Source organism: Theobroma cacao, chromosome 3 (assembly GCF_053813885.1).
Source record: "Theobroma cacao isolate CCN51 chromosome 3, ASM5381388v1, whole genome shotgun sequence".
NCBI classification, from domain to species: Eukaryota; Viridiplantae; Streptophyta; class Magnoliopsida; order Malvales; family Malvaceae; genus Theobroma; species Theobroma cacao.
The window spans coordinates 38,166,862-38,181,987 of NC_142641.1; the positions used below are offsets into that span (position 1 = coordinate 38,166,862).

Sequence of the window (15,126 nt, forward strand, 5' to 3'; positions counted from 1 at the left end):
TATTCGGGTTTAATCTCAATACTTCATAAAACCCATTTTTGGATCGCCAAATTGACTTAACGACGACAGATGGAAAGGTACTAATGCCTGGTCTGAAACCCCTTTACTACCCTTTGCTTTGAAAGTACTCCCTTGGGCTGAAAAAGGTTTCTAATCTTTAAATTTCTTACTTAATAGTCTGCAGCTTCACATTCTACGACGTGACCCTTTTGGCTCATCTTAATACCACTATCTACCATTAAGTTTCCAAATCCGTAACTAATAAATACCCATATTTATTTTAAAATTTAAGAGTAGAATTATTATTTTGTTGGATACATTTATGATTCCAGCTCAAAGAGCTAAAAAGGCTAACTATCCTAGCCAGATTTAGATGTAGGTCCGAAGGGCCGAAGATTCAAGAGTTCTACCCAAGGGAGATCGGGTCCTCTCCCTTCTTTCTAGCCTCTAGAAACCGAGTACCCACTCGGCCCCTTCCCTACAATATCACAATGAAATCTCAATAATTGCGATACCCGAAATTCAAGGATTGATTATGATACTCGCTATGGTCCTAAAAGCTAACCATTGTCGACGTTTTTATGTAATCCCCTCATCCATGCAACGCTGCCGCTCGTGCCAAACTTTATAATATTCTATCACAAAAGATTCATTCTCCGTTAAGGGTTTTATTTTATTAATTAAATAATTGAAAAGGTTTTATTTTATTAATAATTGGAAAGGAATAACGACAGCGGGATCCCTTCCACTTTCCTGCAGCTGCAGCCAACAGCCTACGCAGGGTTTTGGGCAATGAACGACTTGGTTGGTACAAAGCTGCTCTTGCTCCTTCCTTATACCACTATTTACTCTGGTTTTTTTGGATTAAAATATTACATATTTTTATAATAAAATGCATGTAAATTTGCAATTACATTGTTCTCAAGTGGGACTTTATTGGGATTGGGACCCACCTAATTTATGTTCAAAATCCAAGATATATCCCCAGCCCTCTGATCCTGTTTTGTTGGTTTCCAAAGCCCAGACCTGCATCGGGAGATTGTCTCTCGAGTTGGATAAGACTGAAGATAGGGCTTGTGTTTTTGTCATATGGTGGATTTTACAGGAAAACCCTCAAATCCAATTAAACTAATGTAGCGGTGGTTAGATCTTTAATATCAAGTCCTAAAATTGAAGACGCGTTTCACTGTTTTTAGGTCCTTTTTCAGTGAGTTTAGGCAGACGAGGCGCTGAGGCCACCATCACATCATCAAGGAACATGTGACACGTGGCATAATAATAGAGCACCTAGTGTGAGGTCCTGGAAAGTGATAGCTGAGGCTGAGCCGTGACTGAGGCCATTAAAAGGAGGAAGCAACCGGCGGATGTGCCGCCGGCTACACGCCGTCAGCTGTACTGCCGGCGTGACAAAACCAGGTGGGGCCCTCCCTGTCCTCCACTGTGCAGAGACACAAAAAGGGTATTTAATATTGGGTCTCCAAAAGTTAGGATTGATGTGATTTTAGCTTTTAACGCGCATCGGTTAATTAAGTATCTTTTTCCCATTTTTTTCTTTTTTTGTTGGTTTTACTGTTTTTTCTTTTGCGTTAGAAGGGTGAAACTTCCTTAACGTGTTGGAATGATTTTTGTTTCATTTTGCTTTTACCCGTTTGAATTGGTAATCATTGAACCAGATTCTGTTTTCTCTCTTATTTTCCAACATAAAAGTACCACGTAGACAGTAAATTTCTTTTCTCTTTTTTTTTTTTTAAAGTGATGAAGGATTTAGATTTCAAGTCCCAATAAATGAATTTACCAAAATATAAAATTCTCTCTTTTCTTTTCCGTTTGCAAATAAGGGCGGGCCCCATTGCTTTTTTTTTTTTTAAATCAAAATCAAAATTGAACTTAGCTCAACTATTAGAATAAGTATTACGATAATACACTTTTGCTTTTTCTTAAATATTTTTTTCTCATTTTATTGGTTTTTGTTTTTTTATCGAACGAATTTATTTTGGTGATTATTTTTAAATATATTGTAAAGAATTAAATTTTTAAAAATAAAATTGTGAAAAATTAAAAATATTATATAATTTTATGATTTAATTCAAAAGTAATAATCAAAATTGAATTTATTTGATAAAAAACATATTAGATAAAAGGGAATAGTATTTTGGCAATATATAGTATTTGCATTAAGTGATTTTTTAATGGATTTATGAGATTAGTCACTTAAATAAGATATTCTTTGCTGGAATTAAAATGAAAAATCAAAAATAAAAAGGACTGGCATAGCTCATAGTCAAAAGCTACAGTCCAGAATTGTGCAACCTTGAAGATAAATTACGGATATTGAAAGGAAAAGAAGTTAAAAAGAGGTGGTCCAGTAGTCAAAGGGTCAACCAGAAGACCAGAAACAAGAAAATTGTAGGGTGGAACCTTACCTTACCTACATTGAGATACATCAGTGATATTTATTATATATATATATATATACACATGTACTTATGTATAGGGAAGAGTGGGCCCCAAGATTTTAAGAAGGATTGATTATACCCATCATTGGACCCGTGATACCACTGTTGGTGATCATTACTTTTGTATACGCTCCTTTCTTGGACACGAGTTAGATTTAGGTTTGGTAATAATAAATTACTCATATACATATTCCAGCTTATTAAATTTGTATGACATCCAAATATATACATATATATATATATATATCCATCTTTTATCTCTTTAATCTGAACTTTCAAATTTAATGTTTGTTTGAGTAATTGAGTCATTTAAGTAGAAAGTATTAGATCTTATTATATTTAAATTCCGCAGCATGGAAGTTATTATTGATTCCATGAACTTTATCTTGGTGATCTTTGTAAGTCCAGGCCTGATCAGCCCGATCTTTTAAGGCTGAAATGATCCATGGTCACCTTAGAGAAGACCTGCCACAGCCAAGCACCATTTGGAAATAAAGGTTGGCACTTGGAAGATTGGAAACTTGATAGTCTACAACACAACCTTTTGAATTTCAGATGGTAGAACTGGCACATGAATTAGACACGAATTTATCTCTCAAACCACATGCAGCATGTCTATAAAATACTAATAGGCAATCACAATTGACAAGTCTCAATGTTCTAGTTGCAAGATGAGTACAATAAACATTTCCAACACAGTGATAATGCTATCCTAGATTACAGTTGCTGTAAGGAATCTAAAAATGCAGAGTGTGTGTTCATACGAGGGAAGGAAGTCTCAATGTTCAAGTTACCAACCATCCCCACATCCATTAGAAAAAACAAAAGACAAAAGGAAAGAGAAAACCTCTTAACAAATAACAGGAACTCATTCCTGCTCATCCCCATAGCCTAAGACACTGGATCAGCATTGTGCCACCCCTTGGCGCATGGTGGAATGGTCATGAACTCGTCAAATTCCTTTACATGAATGTCGCAGCACTTCCACTGCAAAGAGACCATAATTAATAAATGGTGGGAGAAAAAAAAGATAAGCTAACAACGTCATAATCAATAACAACATATCATAATGAAAGATACAGCATACCCCTCTCATTCGGTCATGGAAAATAGCAGGCCCAGGATGGTAACTGCATGCAATCTCATGGTTATCTTTTTCTTTGAAAACTTTACCACATCCCTTGTTTTTGCACGTCTGAGGCTGGTTTATATCAATTTTCTTCCTTGGTGGAGCAGAAGCCTGAACATTTGCACTGCTCTCACCTGGAGAAGCTGTGGTGGAGTTCAGTTCTTTGGGCTGTGAACCTACAAAGCATGCTTCAGCTTAGTAGCTATATATGATTGTATAGCAACATACTTGAATGAGATCGATAATTTTCTCTACTACAACAAAGAATTAATGACTTCAACTTCTGATGCACAGAACACTCAGATATTTATCACTTGGCACTAGCAAAATGTAACCTCAAACCGGAACAACATGACCCCTAAAAGTTCTGCAAATCTTGTAAACCAACCATTCATAATATTCAGACTTCTGAAAGAAACCATGATTAGGACTCAGGACTCCAATAGTTTCTTTTTAGGGAAAGTATTATGTTGCTTTACCCACATAAAATGTTGGAGGAATAAACCACACAATATAGAACAAATTAAAATATTTAATTTAAAAAGAGACCTAAACAAACTTGCCAATCGCTCAAAACAAAATGGCATTAACTCTTCCAACAGATAAGAGAAAGAGGATGTACTGACAGTTATCATCTACCCCACTTGACACATGAGCTTAGTACATCGACCAACCAAAAGGAGTACCTATAAAATAACATCTTAATTCTTTTCCCACTAAGATCATAAGGTGCAATTGTGCTCATTTAAGATCATATAAAGCAAAAAAAAAGCTTCTTTTTTTTTTTACATGGTAAATCAGACATAAACCTCTGATAGTCTAAATCATTTGAGTAAGAAAAAGCTAATCATAATACCATGATCCGAGCAAAAGAAACCCTGAAGACACCTAGGGCAAGATTCTTTTGATGTTGCGCTGCTTGCAAGAGTAAAAGCAGGAGTAGAAGTTGGATTCTTTGTAATAGCAGCTGGCTTTGTCAAAACTGGTTTCTCAATTGTGTGCTTACCTGTCTTACATCTGCATTATGAAAAAAAAAAACCTTAAAAGAAACTAATATTGACTAGACACAAATAGATAATAAAAATTATGATGCAGTAAACTTCCTTATCCATGGAGGATGTCAATCATTCAATCTTTTTCTATATTACTTACTCAACAATGGCAGCATGAATCAGATAGTTCATGTCCTAAAGGAATCAAGACAGGTACTGACCCAGGAATTTCTAGGAATAAGCTGAAATCATGACTTCTTTTTTTGCAGCAACTCCACTCTTTCATTCCATCATGAAATATAGGCTGAAAAAACATCATTTAAGTTCACCTTATCAGCAGAAAATGAGGATGCAAGTGACATTTTAAAAAGAATAAAAACTACTGTATTTCTTTTCAAAAATTATCACTTACACCCTGATTGCATAATTTTGTCCACGCAGCGAAACCAAGCCAACATGCAAGACAATAAATAAATTAGCATAATGCACAAAACATAATAACATTTCCAAACATTATCTTTTAAAAAAATTCAGGACAGGCGCTGCACACTCATTCTTGTCTATCATTAGCAACCCCAATCATTACAAACTAGGCAAAAAAAGGGATAAACACAAGCTGAACGTTATCACTCAATGTCGAAAACTAATAGTATTAGTTAAAACTATAAGCTTTTACATTGAATAGCAAAAAAAAAAGCCATTTAGTCAAATTTAACAAAACATGTTGAATAAATCCAAAGGATACATTTCTTAAACGGCAAGGAAGGGAGAGGGATTACACAAACTTGTGCAAGTTATAATTTAGAAACCAAAAAGCGCATGATTATAATCATAAAAGGAAAATGGGGACAAAAGGGAGACATTATTTTAACCAAATCTAGGGTTAATTGTAGCTTTTTATTCAAGGTACTATGTTCGAACAGCGAAGATAGATATTGTAGCTAGCAGAATCCAAGAACAAACTATGCAAGCAAAAAATCAAATTATCTTCGTGTACCCTATCATATCAGCTTGTTGCATTTCAAGACTAAATATTGGTTAACAAGAGGTTGAGTGAAAGGTCTAATTTTGATTTGAGCATTTCAATTAAATGGTCAATACTTCATGTCGTTGGATTGAAGTGATGCAACGCACTGAAAATTAGAAATAAAACCACAGGCTACCCAAAGTTACCGAAAAGAAAACAAGAAAAATATAATAAAGATTTAGAATCGGTAGAGGAAAGGCATACCGAATCGTGGTATGTGCAGGAACCTTCCGGATTATCGTCTTCGGTGAACGTCGCGTTGCAGCCGATTCGCTGGCACCGAAGCTTAGCAGCCTGCTCTGCCATTCTTTTCTTTTTGGAGATGCCGATGCCCTTTTTTTTTATTTTTTACTTTCTTTATTTTACAACTCAGTGGACTTTCGGGGCTATGAAGAAGTGGAAAGTTTGCAAGGTGGATCTCGATTCTTGAGTTTCTGGTTTGTACCTGGGACGTTTAATTCTCTGCGAAGTGGGGCTCTGGCTCTTCTTTTTCCCATCGTCCTTTCTAGAATGCCACGTGGAAACATCCTGACGGTTTATCAAATTTCTGTTTTGGTTTTTTTACCTCCTATAGGAATAGGAATGATGTCTACGGCTCGCAAGCCAAATTACAATTTCCAGGGTGCTTTTCTTTGTAAAGGTAATATTTATTTTATTTATTTATAATTAATAAAGGGCATAGGCTCAGATGGCATCTGGAAATAAAACTTCACAGTTCACACAGTAGAAACAAGGCTTTGTCCCTAAATGATTGAGGTTTTAGGTTTGAGGACTCATACAATTAAGATGAAGACAAAAAGAACCCCAAAAATAAAAAAAAAAAAGATGGAGAAACCAAAGAACGTTTTCTGGTCTGATATGACAAATACCGTCATCTATAAACATTAACATTGATACAGTTGAATGAATTCTACACCTGAAAAACAGTCCCTAGAAGACTAGAACAAATATCTCTATCCTTGGCAGATAAATAAAATAAATGCAGTTTGACTCGAACTTATTCATTCTACATGTCACTGTGAAGTATAAACTCAATCACATTTGCTAATCCAGCTTAATAAAGATATAGATTTCGATGTAGAATCCAAATTCAAAGCTCGGAAAAGATTCATAAATTTGTCCCAAAAGGAGACATTTTCTTCTGTAAATAATGATCTACTATAACTCTTCTGGCCCCCAAGAGGCAAGAATATCTGTCAAGCAAGCAATCTTACAGCAGAATTTTGGAATAGGGTTACAACATGACACCAGGATTAGAATGAACTCGTGATGGCTCAAAATACAAAATCATCTATATACAATATACAAAGAATAATAAAGAATATATTAGTGTACATGAGAACTTTCAGCTGATATGCAGTGGAAGCGACATCGTGCCGTGTTATCAGAAACCCCAACAATAACATCTAAAGCTCTAAATTCTAACACCAGTATAGGCAGACTATGATCATGTGGGAAAGTCACAATAATCTGTTATGTGCTTCAATGATGGAAACTTTCTCCTGCAAAACATGAGCATATAAACTAATATAAAAAAATGAGTCTATATTCTTCAAAAAGCTTTTCCAGAACTTTAACATTTAAGCTTATACATTAATGAATAAAATAATCAAAAAGGAAAATCAAACCACCCACCCAACCTCAACAGAAAGAAGAAAAAGAAAATGACCACAGGTAACATTCAACCTTAAATTGAAAATGATTGCCATGCCGAGTTACTTCCCAGTAAATATCAAAGGTTTAATTTATGCAATTATGTAAATCTGATTTAAAGCCAAAAACAACTAAAAGGCATTCCAAAATCAAGTACATTAAGACTGTTTTAGCTGGCGAGTACCAGATACTGTTCTTGATATTGGTCTTCACCTGAAGAGTAGCACGAAAACTTTGGAACACAAAGAGTTGATGGGCGTAGTTGTATATAGATGTTAAAAGAAAACAAATTTTCATATTCAGCTCCAAAGTTCTTTTGATGGAAGTATATATGCAAAGGGAGAAGGTAGGTAATTTAGAGGTAGTGAATGATGGTCCATCCTTTGTATGCAAATCTCTGTGTGTGCACATATGAGAATACTGTATACAGAGAGAGAGAGAGAGAGAGAGAGAGAGAGAGAGGGAGAGACCTCATTCTGTGAGCTGTTCTCTGAGGGAAACCATTGTAAAAGGACACCCAAGTTCATCACATTAGGTATCAGTTTGAACAAAAGAGGAGTTGTTACCTGCAGAATCAAAATTTGGCGCCATTAATGTTGCAGGCTTGCAGCCAAGAAGGGAATGAAGAAATGCATACTATAGAGCTTCAAAGTGTAGTTTCCAGATCAGAGAAACCTACCAGACTAAGAGCAGTTGTTCCAAGAAGAAGAAGATACATCTTTCCCTTCAGCATCAGCCAAATTCAAGTTAATAATTGCAACAAAACAATTGCAATGATGATGAAGTTAAGACATGCTCATATTAAAAATACAAGTTATCAGGAAGTGTCAGAAAATAAAGCTCTGGATAGGCAAAATGGAAGCAGCAAAAGAAATATGTTAATGAACTATGTGCGATGATTAGATTGTTGATATAGGGGGCAGTTATTAACTTTTTCAGGTTTTGCGTGTTCTCTTGTAGCAGGACTCTCCTGCTTTCTTGGATAAAAAAATGACAATTATCCAAGAAAACAAGAAATATGTTAATGCTATAAGATTTAATAGTACAAGAGCACTCATATTACAGAGCCTGAGAAAGAAAACCAGACCAATTCATAGCTTATCGAAGCAGCAGAAAAAGTTACCATCGTTCTTTTCTTTCTATGCAGTAGAAACACAGTTATAACAAGGCTCTCTGAATAGAACCTGGCAGCCCCCCCCAAGGGCACACCCGCTTCCAAATAAATAATCCAAAACCACTCCCAAGGACAACAGTTCAAACTTCAAGGCATCCGAGTATAATAAGAAGAGCAGTGAACAATAAATCCATGCACGTGGTTGTTGCTTTCAACTCACAACATACCAGATTTTTAGCAACTACTGGCATCCATAGTTAAATTAGCATATCTTGAAAGCACAGATTCTCAAGTGATTTAGGCTGTGCATATGATGCCAACATATTTATCTTATTTCAATCACAAAATATGTGAAAGTGTTGGTCAACATAACAATCCTAATAGTTGGCAAGCAGACCAGTTAATTTCATGCAATTTAATTTTGTAACAAAAACTAATACAAATATTTTAGTGAGAAATTAGGAGTTCATATATTCAGACCTTCCCACACCAAACAGTATTTTACATTAATTAACCAGAATATCATCCTACCATTGGAGGCTAATAGGTATAATCGGGCACTCATCACCAGAGGGATTTATGCATATCTGAATGATTTTTTTTTTGTTAGAATTATGATACATTATTTTGAAATACTTTGAAACCACTTATAAGGGCATGACATAAGAAGAAAAATCCAAAGATAACTACGGAGATCAATCATCAAGAAAGAAGAAAAAACTTTATCATAGACATGCAAAGACATAAACATGCACATTTTTCAGGAGCACTGAGACAGAGATAGGTACCTCAACAAGGTGAAGATTTGAGGCACGACTTAAAAGAACAAAAGCAAATTCTCCAATTTGAGCAAGCAACACTCCAACCTATATCACAGATTTACAAATTGCAAAGGATGCACAAATTATGGAATTAAAACAAGATGTTCTTTGTGCATAGGAGTGAGCAAACAAACTTACATGGAAAGATGTCCTAAAACTATATCCGAAAGCCTTGGTGACCACAGCAGCAACAGCTGTCTTAACAACAATAACTAGAATAACAGCTGCTAGTAATATATCCACATGGTTCCAGAGAAAATGAACATGTATAAGCATCCCAATTCCAGAAAGGAAGAGAGCTGCAAATAGATTGCGTATTGGTTCCACCTACAAATTGCGCAAAGCATCACATCCAGAAAAGTACTAATTTCATCATTCCTATAAGAATAGAAACATGACTCATAATAAAGAGAATCTTGCATACAACAAAGAAATGCATCCACTTCAGCACTTAGCCTATTTCAGACTCAATCTCATTAAAAACTGCATAGCTTATCCAATGTCTACAAACACGTGAACCACTAGAATAAATTTAAAGATGAATAAAGTATGAACCCTTGACTCAAAATACTATAAACCATTGGCATTTTAGGTGTTCATTCATGTTTCTATTGACTAAAAATGCATGACCTAAAACAGGCTATATAAGATTAATGATATGGGTAAGGACCCTATTAATAGCCAGTGATTACCTGGTCTAAAGTGTGCTGTGCAAAGTCAGTAGTAGATATCATAACTCCAGCTACAAAGGAACCCAACTCAAGGCTGAGACCCAGCTTATCACTGCACTGTGAAGATTACAGAAGTTCAAAGGCATTAAAAAGGTGATGAGGAAATTTTACACGCGGCAATATAGCATTTGTAATCACGGCAAGCAGAAAACTCACCCAAGCAGACAATAAGCAGAAAGCCACAGCAGCAAGCTGATAAAGTTCATTTGTCTGGGTCACAAAATGAACTAATATGTTAAAAACTATTTAGAAAGTTACAGAAAGAAAAGGTGTGTTAAGAACTTACTTGAGATGATATCTGCATCATTAACTTTAGGAAGCGAGGAACAAATGACCAAGACAATACAGATGCAACAGTGAGATATATCGATAATACCAGCATCCTGACATTGATCATCAGCAAGTGTCAGATTCTTAAGCTCCATTTATGTAAAGTCAACCACCAACAACAGATCAAAGCTACTTTTGAGAAGAAGGGAAAAAAAATAAGGATCACCCTAAGAAATTCAGGATAGGAGTCAAAAACAAATCAAACTTACAACTTTCCCATTGAAATCATTCCATGTAGTAGGCCACTGCTACCACCCAAAACTGGGAGCAAAGCAAATAACAAACCAACAGCACAATCCTGAAATCACCAGAGGTTAGGGAATGAATTGTTATGCAGCAGTAAAATCAAGTTTCTGAATCCAAATTGTAATTAAATTGTTGATAGGTCATCACTTCTCTTTAACCTGAAAAATTAGAGTCCCAATAGTAACTTGACCATGAAGAACATTAGTGCTATTCCGTTCTACTAAAAACTTCACAACCTGGTAAAAAAAATAAGGAAAGCAGGGGTGACTATTAGATGCATCAAGGAGCAACCAAGAATAAAAGAAAAATACTAGCATTGTAAAATAGTATAGAAAAGTACAACTGCAGTTGATGACATTGAGAGGAAGGAGCCAACAAAAACACCCTCAGACAATTTTGCTCCACATAACTGCAAGATTAACAGATGTCTAAATTTAGTGTCTATATAACAGGTGTTCTTAATTGGCAACATAGCCAAAGTACTTGCAACACCATACCACCGCAATTATGCCACATAAGCACATAAATATCACAATCTGAAGTAGTCCTCCAAGAACAGCAACTGGCCCCACAACTTTCAACTGCAGCAAGAATTGGTTCCGACAGCTTTCTTAAAATAAGATACAAAAATTTTTAAGCAAACTAACAAATGAGAACTCGCTAAAGCTGAAAATATCCTACCTTTGCCAAAGAAAACTCTAACCCAAGAGCAAAAAGAAGAAAGATAACACCAAACTGTGCCACAGTTTCAACCTACAAAAGGAGAAAAGAGAGAGAACATATCACCAAAATAATAACATGGAAGACCATATCACACTGATCACAAATTTCTGCAAAAAGGCATCAAGGAATGAATTTTCAAATGATATAATTTAGGCATTATTAGTTGTTATCAGCTGAAAAGTTTCAATGTATAAATGTATAGAAAATAAATAACATTTTGAGGATATAAATTTCAAATGCAAGTCTCAGGATTATTAACAAAAAAAAAAAATGATCTCACAACACAACATCTTTGAAAGATGACTGATAAAGCATGTTTCCCCTCCATGGTACCATTAGTGAGGCTATCTCAGTAGTAGACAGTAGTGTATGATCAAGCATTGAGGCCTATGATATTCTGATTTTAAGAAACAACAATCTCAAGCTATTGATTGCAACCTACCTGTACCATTTCACTAATGAATTTCAAACCCCCTGGTCCAATAAGTGAACCCGCAAGAAGATAGCCCACAATAACCTATCACATGTATACATTAAGGAAAAGTAAACAAATGCAACTTCTGTGAGATAGCTGCATATCAAACTCTAAGATTTTGCAAATGAATATTCAATGCAAAGTGAAATAAATGTTAATTGTAGAGATACAAACCGGTTGCCCCAAACATGAAAAGATTATACCACCAATGGCAGCTGAGACTATGACAACCACCAGATCTGAAATCAATCTGCATGAGGGTAACACAATATATTAAAGCACTTTTTTATTAGATAATTTAACAATTTATTAAAGCATAAATCGCTAGTAGTATATTATATATAAATCAAAACTCAATGGCTATTCTAAAGGTAAGCCAAAAGTAGTTTTCAATAATTATCCATCACAATGCCAGCAACTTGTAGTAAAATGAAAACCATATACTAGATCAGGATAATGTGAGGATAAAGGAGATGAAGATGCTAACCTCAAATCGACTTGGAGTACTGGATACTTGGATTTTTTATTTGACATTACAAACACATTATCCTAACATCAAGTGAGAAAGGCAAATTAGAAGGGATTAAATTAAAAATAAAAACAATCTAGATAAAACTGTGTTATAAATCCTCTTATACACATAAGCGAAAAAGCTAACATATGGACAACCTTTTTGTCAATCAAAGTTGTTGTCTCATCTGAATCTTCATTTTCCAGGGAAAAAACATCTTGAATCTGGAATGATCTTGTGCCACTATTGAAAATTTAATATGTGGAAAAAATTGTCAAGTCATAAAAATAAAAAGTATTATTAAGATGTTTATTGCTCAAAAAAGAACTGCATGCCCATACTTTGCCTCTTGAGTATCATTTCTCTTTGTCTTCTCATGAGTGATTTTAGCCACAGTCTCCAGTACAGCCTGAAAAACATAACCAGGAAGCTTCTTTAAGACAGACAGCAAAAAAGAACAGCTACACAGAAAGCACATGGATTACTTGGGAAAGAAGGTAATAAAGAGCATGTCCAAACCAAACTTTACTCAATAATTATAGAAACCACAATAACTAGCCAATACATTAACCAATATTTGGCTATCATTAATTAAGAATACACATAACCCAAGATTCCTCACAAGATTGTTTAATTTATCCCTTAAAATTTAGAGGCCCACTACAGTTTGGAAAAATATTTGAAGAGAACAAATGTAGCAGACTCATTTACCTGAGCTCAAGCCAAAACAATAAATTTAGTAAAAATAACAAAGGAAAAAAAGAAAGGGGTGGGTGATAGAGGCACTGATATTCGCATAGAAGACTGAAACTACAGAGGAAACATTACAGTCCAGTTTCCTTATCATCAAAACAATGAAAAGGGTTTCACTGAGGAGCAATGGGCTTCAAAGGAGAACCAAACCTACTTGCTGATCAGCTACACTAGTATTGAAACTGCTTGCATCTGATCCTAACAAAAGTAAAAAATCAAAAAGAATATCAGCCAGAAAGCATTTAAAGAACCAATCAAGGCCCAATCAGTAAATGCAAAATTTACATCATGCAGAGAACTAAAGGACCTGACAGAAAGATTGCATGTAGAAAAGGAAATGAAAACTCTAATTTGCTTAAGTAAAGCAATACAAGTCAAAGCTACAAGAATATGATAAAAATGAGAGTGTATGGCGATTTTTTTTTTTAAGATTTTATTTACCTAACTAATTTTTTCATAGCTTGTCCATCATTATTAAAAAAAAAAAAAGAACTAATAGTTCAGTGTAATTTTATGAAAACTTTATTTTAACTTCTGATAGATGAGCGTTTTTACTGATAGTTTAAACTTCAAACTGAGCCTGCATTTTTATGGTCATTTGATGAAATTACAAGACCTACCGGCAGAGATATCGAGATCCAACAGTTTGTTTCTTTCTTTTTGTTTTTTCTCTCTTTCGTGAGAACATTTAAAAGAATAACTATAAAAAGAAAAGAAGTAGAAAAGCTGACCTTCAGGCTGATCATTTTCGGGGAACTCTTTGTCAAGAACCCGATCGAACATTTTGGCTATACTTTCTTCCCCGGTATCTGACGCCGACGAATTCACAAGGTTACCGTAAAACCTTTCCCGGATTTCCTTATCAGATCTCGAGGATGCGCATATCCTCGCGCACAACAATATAATCACCAAACAGTACGCGCATCCAAACACTCCACGTCTCGCGGAGAGGATCGTCATCGATTCCGTAAATCTCCCTCTCTCTCTCTCTCTCTCTCTCTCTCTCTCTCTCCTCCTTTCTTTAAAGTATTTGAAACAAATTTTGCAGAGAAAGAAAAGAGTACGGGAGGGAATGTGTGTAGAGATACTCGGTTAAATTGGAAATCTGGATCGAAGAAGGGAGGTTTATAGACGTAGCTTGGGTTCGTTAATTGAGATTTCAACTGTCCAGGCGGGATCATATTTGTGACGATAGCAGGTTGCGTGATATTAAAGAAAATCCTTTCTTTTTTGTAAGAAATAAAGAAAATGCTAAACATTATTATATGGGAAATCAGATGGAAATTCCTTTCTTTTACCATTTCAAAAGTTGAAAACTTTTTTGGTTAAAGTCAATTTATGATTTATAATTGATGTATGTGTTTCCATTGTTAGAATTAGACTTTTATGCAACGAGTTAAATTTATAAATTATATTATTATTATTATTATTACAATGAAAGAAATTTTATATTTTTAATATATATTTATACATATAAGATTAATTTTATTAATAATTTACCCAGTTAATGAACTAATCGTTATTATGTAATTAGCTAACTAATCGACTAATAATATTGTACTCTAATTATTGAATTTGTACCATTATCTTAACAATTATATGTTAAATTTAAATTATTATTTTGCGCATTACTTTAAATAAAAAATAATGTTTATAATTTTATCATGCATTCATTAAATTAAATATTTTAACTCTATTGTTTCAAATATATATTTTTTAACTTTATATATTATTTTAAAGAATTTAATTTTATAATTTGTAAATACTAGTTTTCTGATGACAATTAACTAAATATTTGATTAATTTGTTTTGAGAGAATGTGTAACTCGAGCTCTTAAACTTTAGTAGTGACTCATTAATTAATTTTTATCATCAATGATTAATGTTTTTATTTAGTGTTACCTTTTAACAAGCTGCTCACATAAATGTAACCTGGCTGACAATAAATTATTACTATTTGCTGTCAAACCAACAGTTTATTACTTCAATAACAAATTTACTCAAAAGTTATTTTTACAGTACTAACAAAAGAATTATGCTTTTGATGGTTGGCAAATATGAACTATCCGTGTCATTATCACAGGAATAACTAAAATCAAAATCAGGTTTCAGGTATTGCAAAAAATAAAAAAACCTTTTCTATATTTTCTCCATGAAATAATTGA

At 34.3% G+C, this 15,126-nt stretch overlaps 2 protein-coding genes across 4 annotated transcripts; both read right to left on the reverse strand.

Moving 5' to 3' along the window:
• Nucleotides 1–3,043: 3,043 nt before the first annotated feature.
• On the reverse strand, nt 3,044–6,070 carry PBS2 (cysteine and histidine-rich domain-containing protein RAR1). Its single transcript, XM_007038428.3, has 5 exons — nt 5,809–6,070; nt 4,799–4,881; nt 4,442–4,602; nt 3,544–3,761; nt 3,044–3,443 (listed from the first exon to the last, which is right to left on the reverse strand). Exons 1-5 carry the CDS (start codon nt 5,908–5,910, stop codon nt 3,348–3,350), a joined length of 660 nt encoding a protein of 219 aa, XP_007038490.2. The 5' UTR covers nt 5,911–6,070; the 3' UTR covers nt 3,044–3,347.
• Nucleotides 6,071–6,709: 639 nt separating this feature from the next.
• KEA5 (K+ efflux antiporter 5) lies at nt 6,710–14,197 on the reverse strand. Of its 3 annotated transcripts, none has more exons than XM_088804741.1 (20): nt 13,693–14,197; nt 13,116–13,153; nt 12,550–12,617; nt 12,367–12,451; nt 12,185–12,246; nt 11,872–11,947; nt 11,665–11,739; nt 11,181–11,252; nt 10,997–11,080; nt 10,840–10,908; nt 10,658–10,735; nt 10,463–10,551; nt 10,210–10,306; nt 10,080–10,133; nt 9,885–9,980; nt 9,331–9,519; nt 9,160–9,237; nt 7,937–7,981; nt 7,728–7,823; nt 6,710–7,106 (listed from the first exon to the last, which is right to left on the reverse strand). In XM_088804741.1, the coding sequence occupies exons 1-20, from the start codon at nt 13,919–13,921 to the stop codon at nt 7,065–7,067; spliced, it is 1,722 nt and encodes a 573-aa protein (XP_088660867.1). In that variant the 5' UTR covers nt 13,922–14,197; the 3' UTR covers nt 6,710–7,064. The 3 variants fall into 3 exon arrangements, with proteins under 3 accessions (XP_088660867.1, XP_017972596.2, XP_088660868.1); XM_018117107.2 differs by having other exon boundaries at nt 13,116–13,159; XM_088804742.1 differs by lacking the exon at nt 13,116–13,153 and having other exon boundaries at nt 13,693–13,855.
• Between the last annotated feature and the right edge of the window lie 929 nt (nt 14,198–15,126).

What these genes read in the sequence shown, in the direction of transcription:
- PBS2 (XM_007038428.3), bottom strand. Translation starts at nt 5,910, where the DNA reads ATGGCAGAGCAGGCTGCTAAGCTTCGGTGCCAGCGAATCGGCTGCAAC. An exon ending in CCTGCACATACCACGATTCG is followed by an intron (nt 4,882 to 5,808) that starts GTATGCCTTTCC and finishes ATGTTTTTTCAG; the next exon opens with CCTATATTTCATGATGGAAT. An exon ending in TTATTCCTAGAAATTCCTGG is followed by an intron (nt 4,603 to 4,798) that starts GTCAGTACCTGT and finishes TTCATAATGCAG; the next exon opens with ATGTAAGACAGGTAAGCACA.
- KEA5 (XM_018117107.2), bottom strand. Translation starts at nt 13,921, where the DNA reads ATGACGATCCTCTCCGCGAGACGTGGAGTGTTTGGATGCGCGTACTGT. An exon ending in CAACTTTGATTGACAAAAAG is followed by an intron (nt 12,247 to 12,366) that starts GTTGTCCATATG and finishes ACTTGATGTTAG; the next exon opens with GATAATGTGTTTGTAATGTC. An exon ending in TTTCATGTTTGGGGCAACCG is followed by an intron (nt 11,740 to 11,871) that starts GTTTGTATCTCT and finishes TACATGTGATAG; the next exon opens with GTTATTGTGGGCTATCTTCT.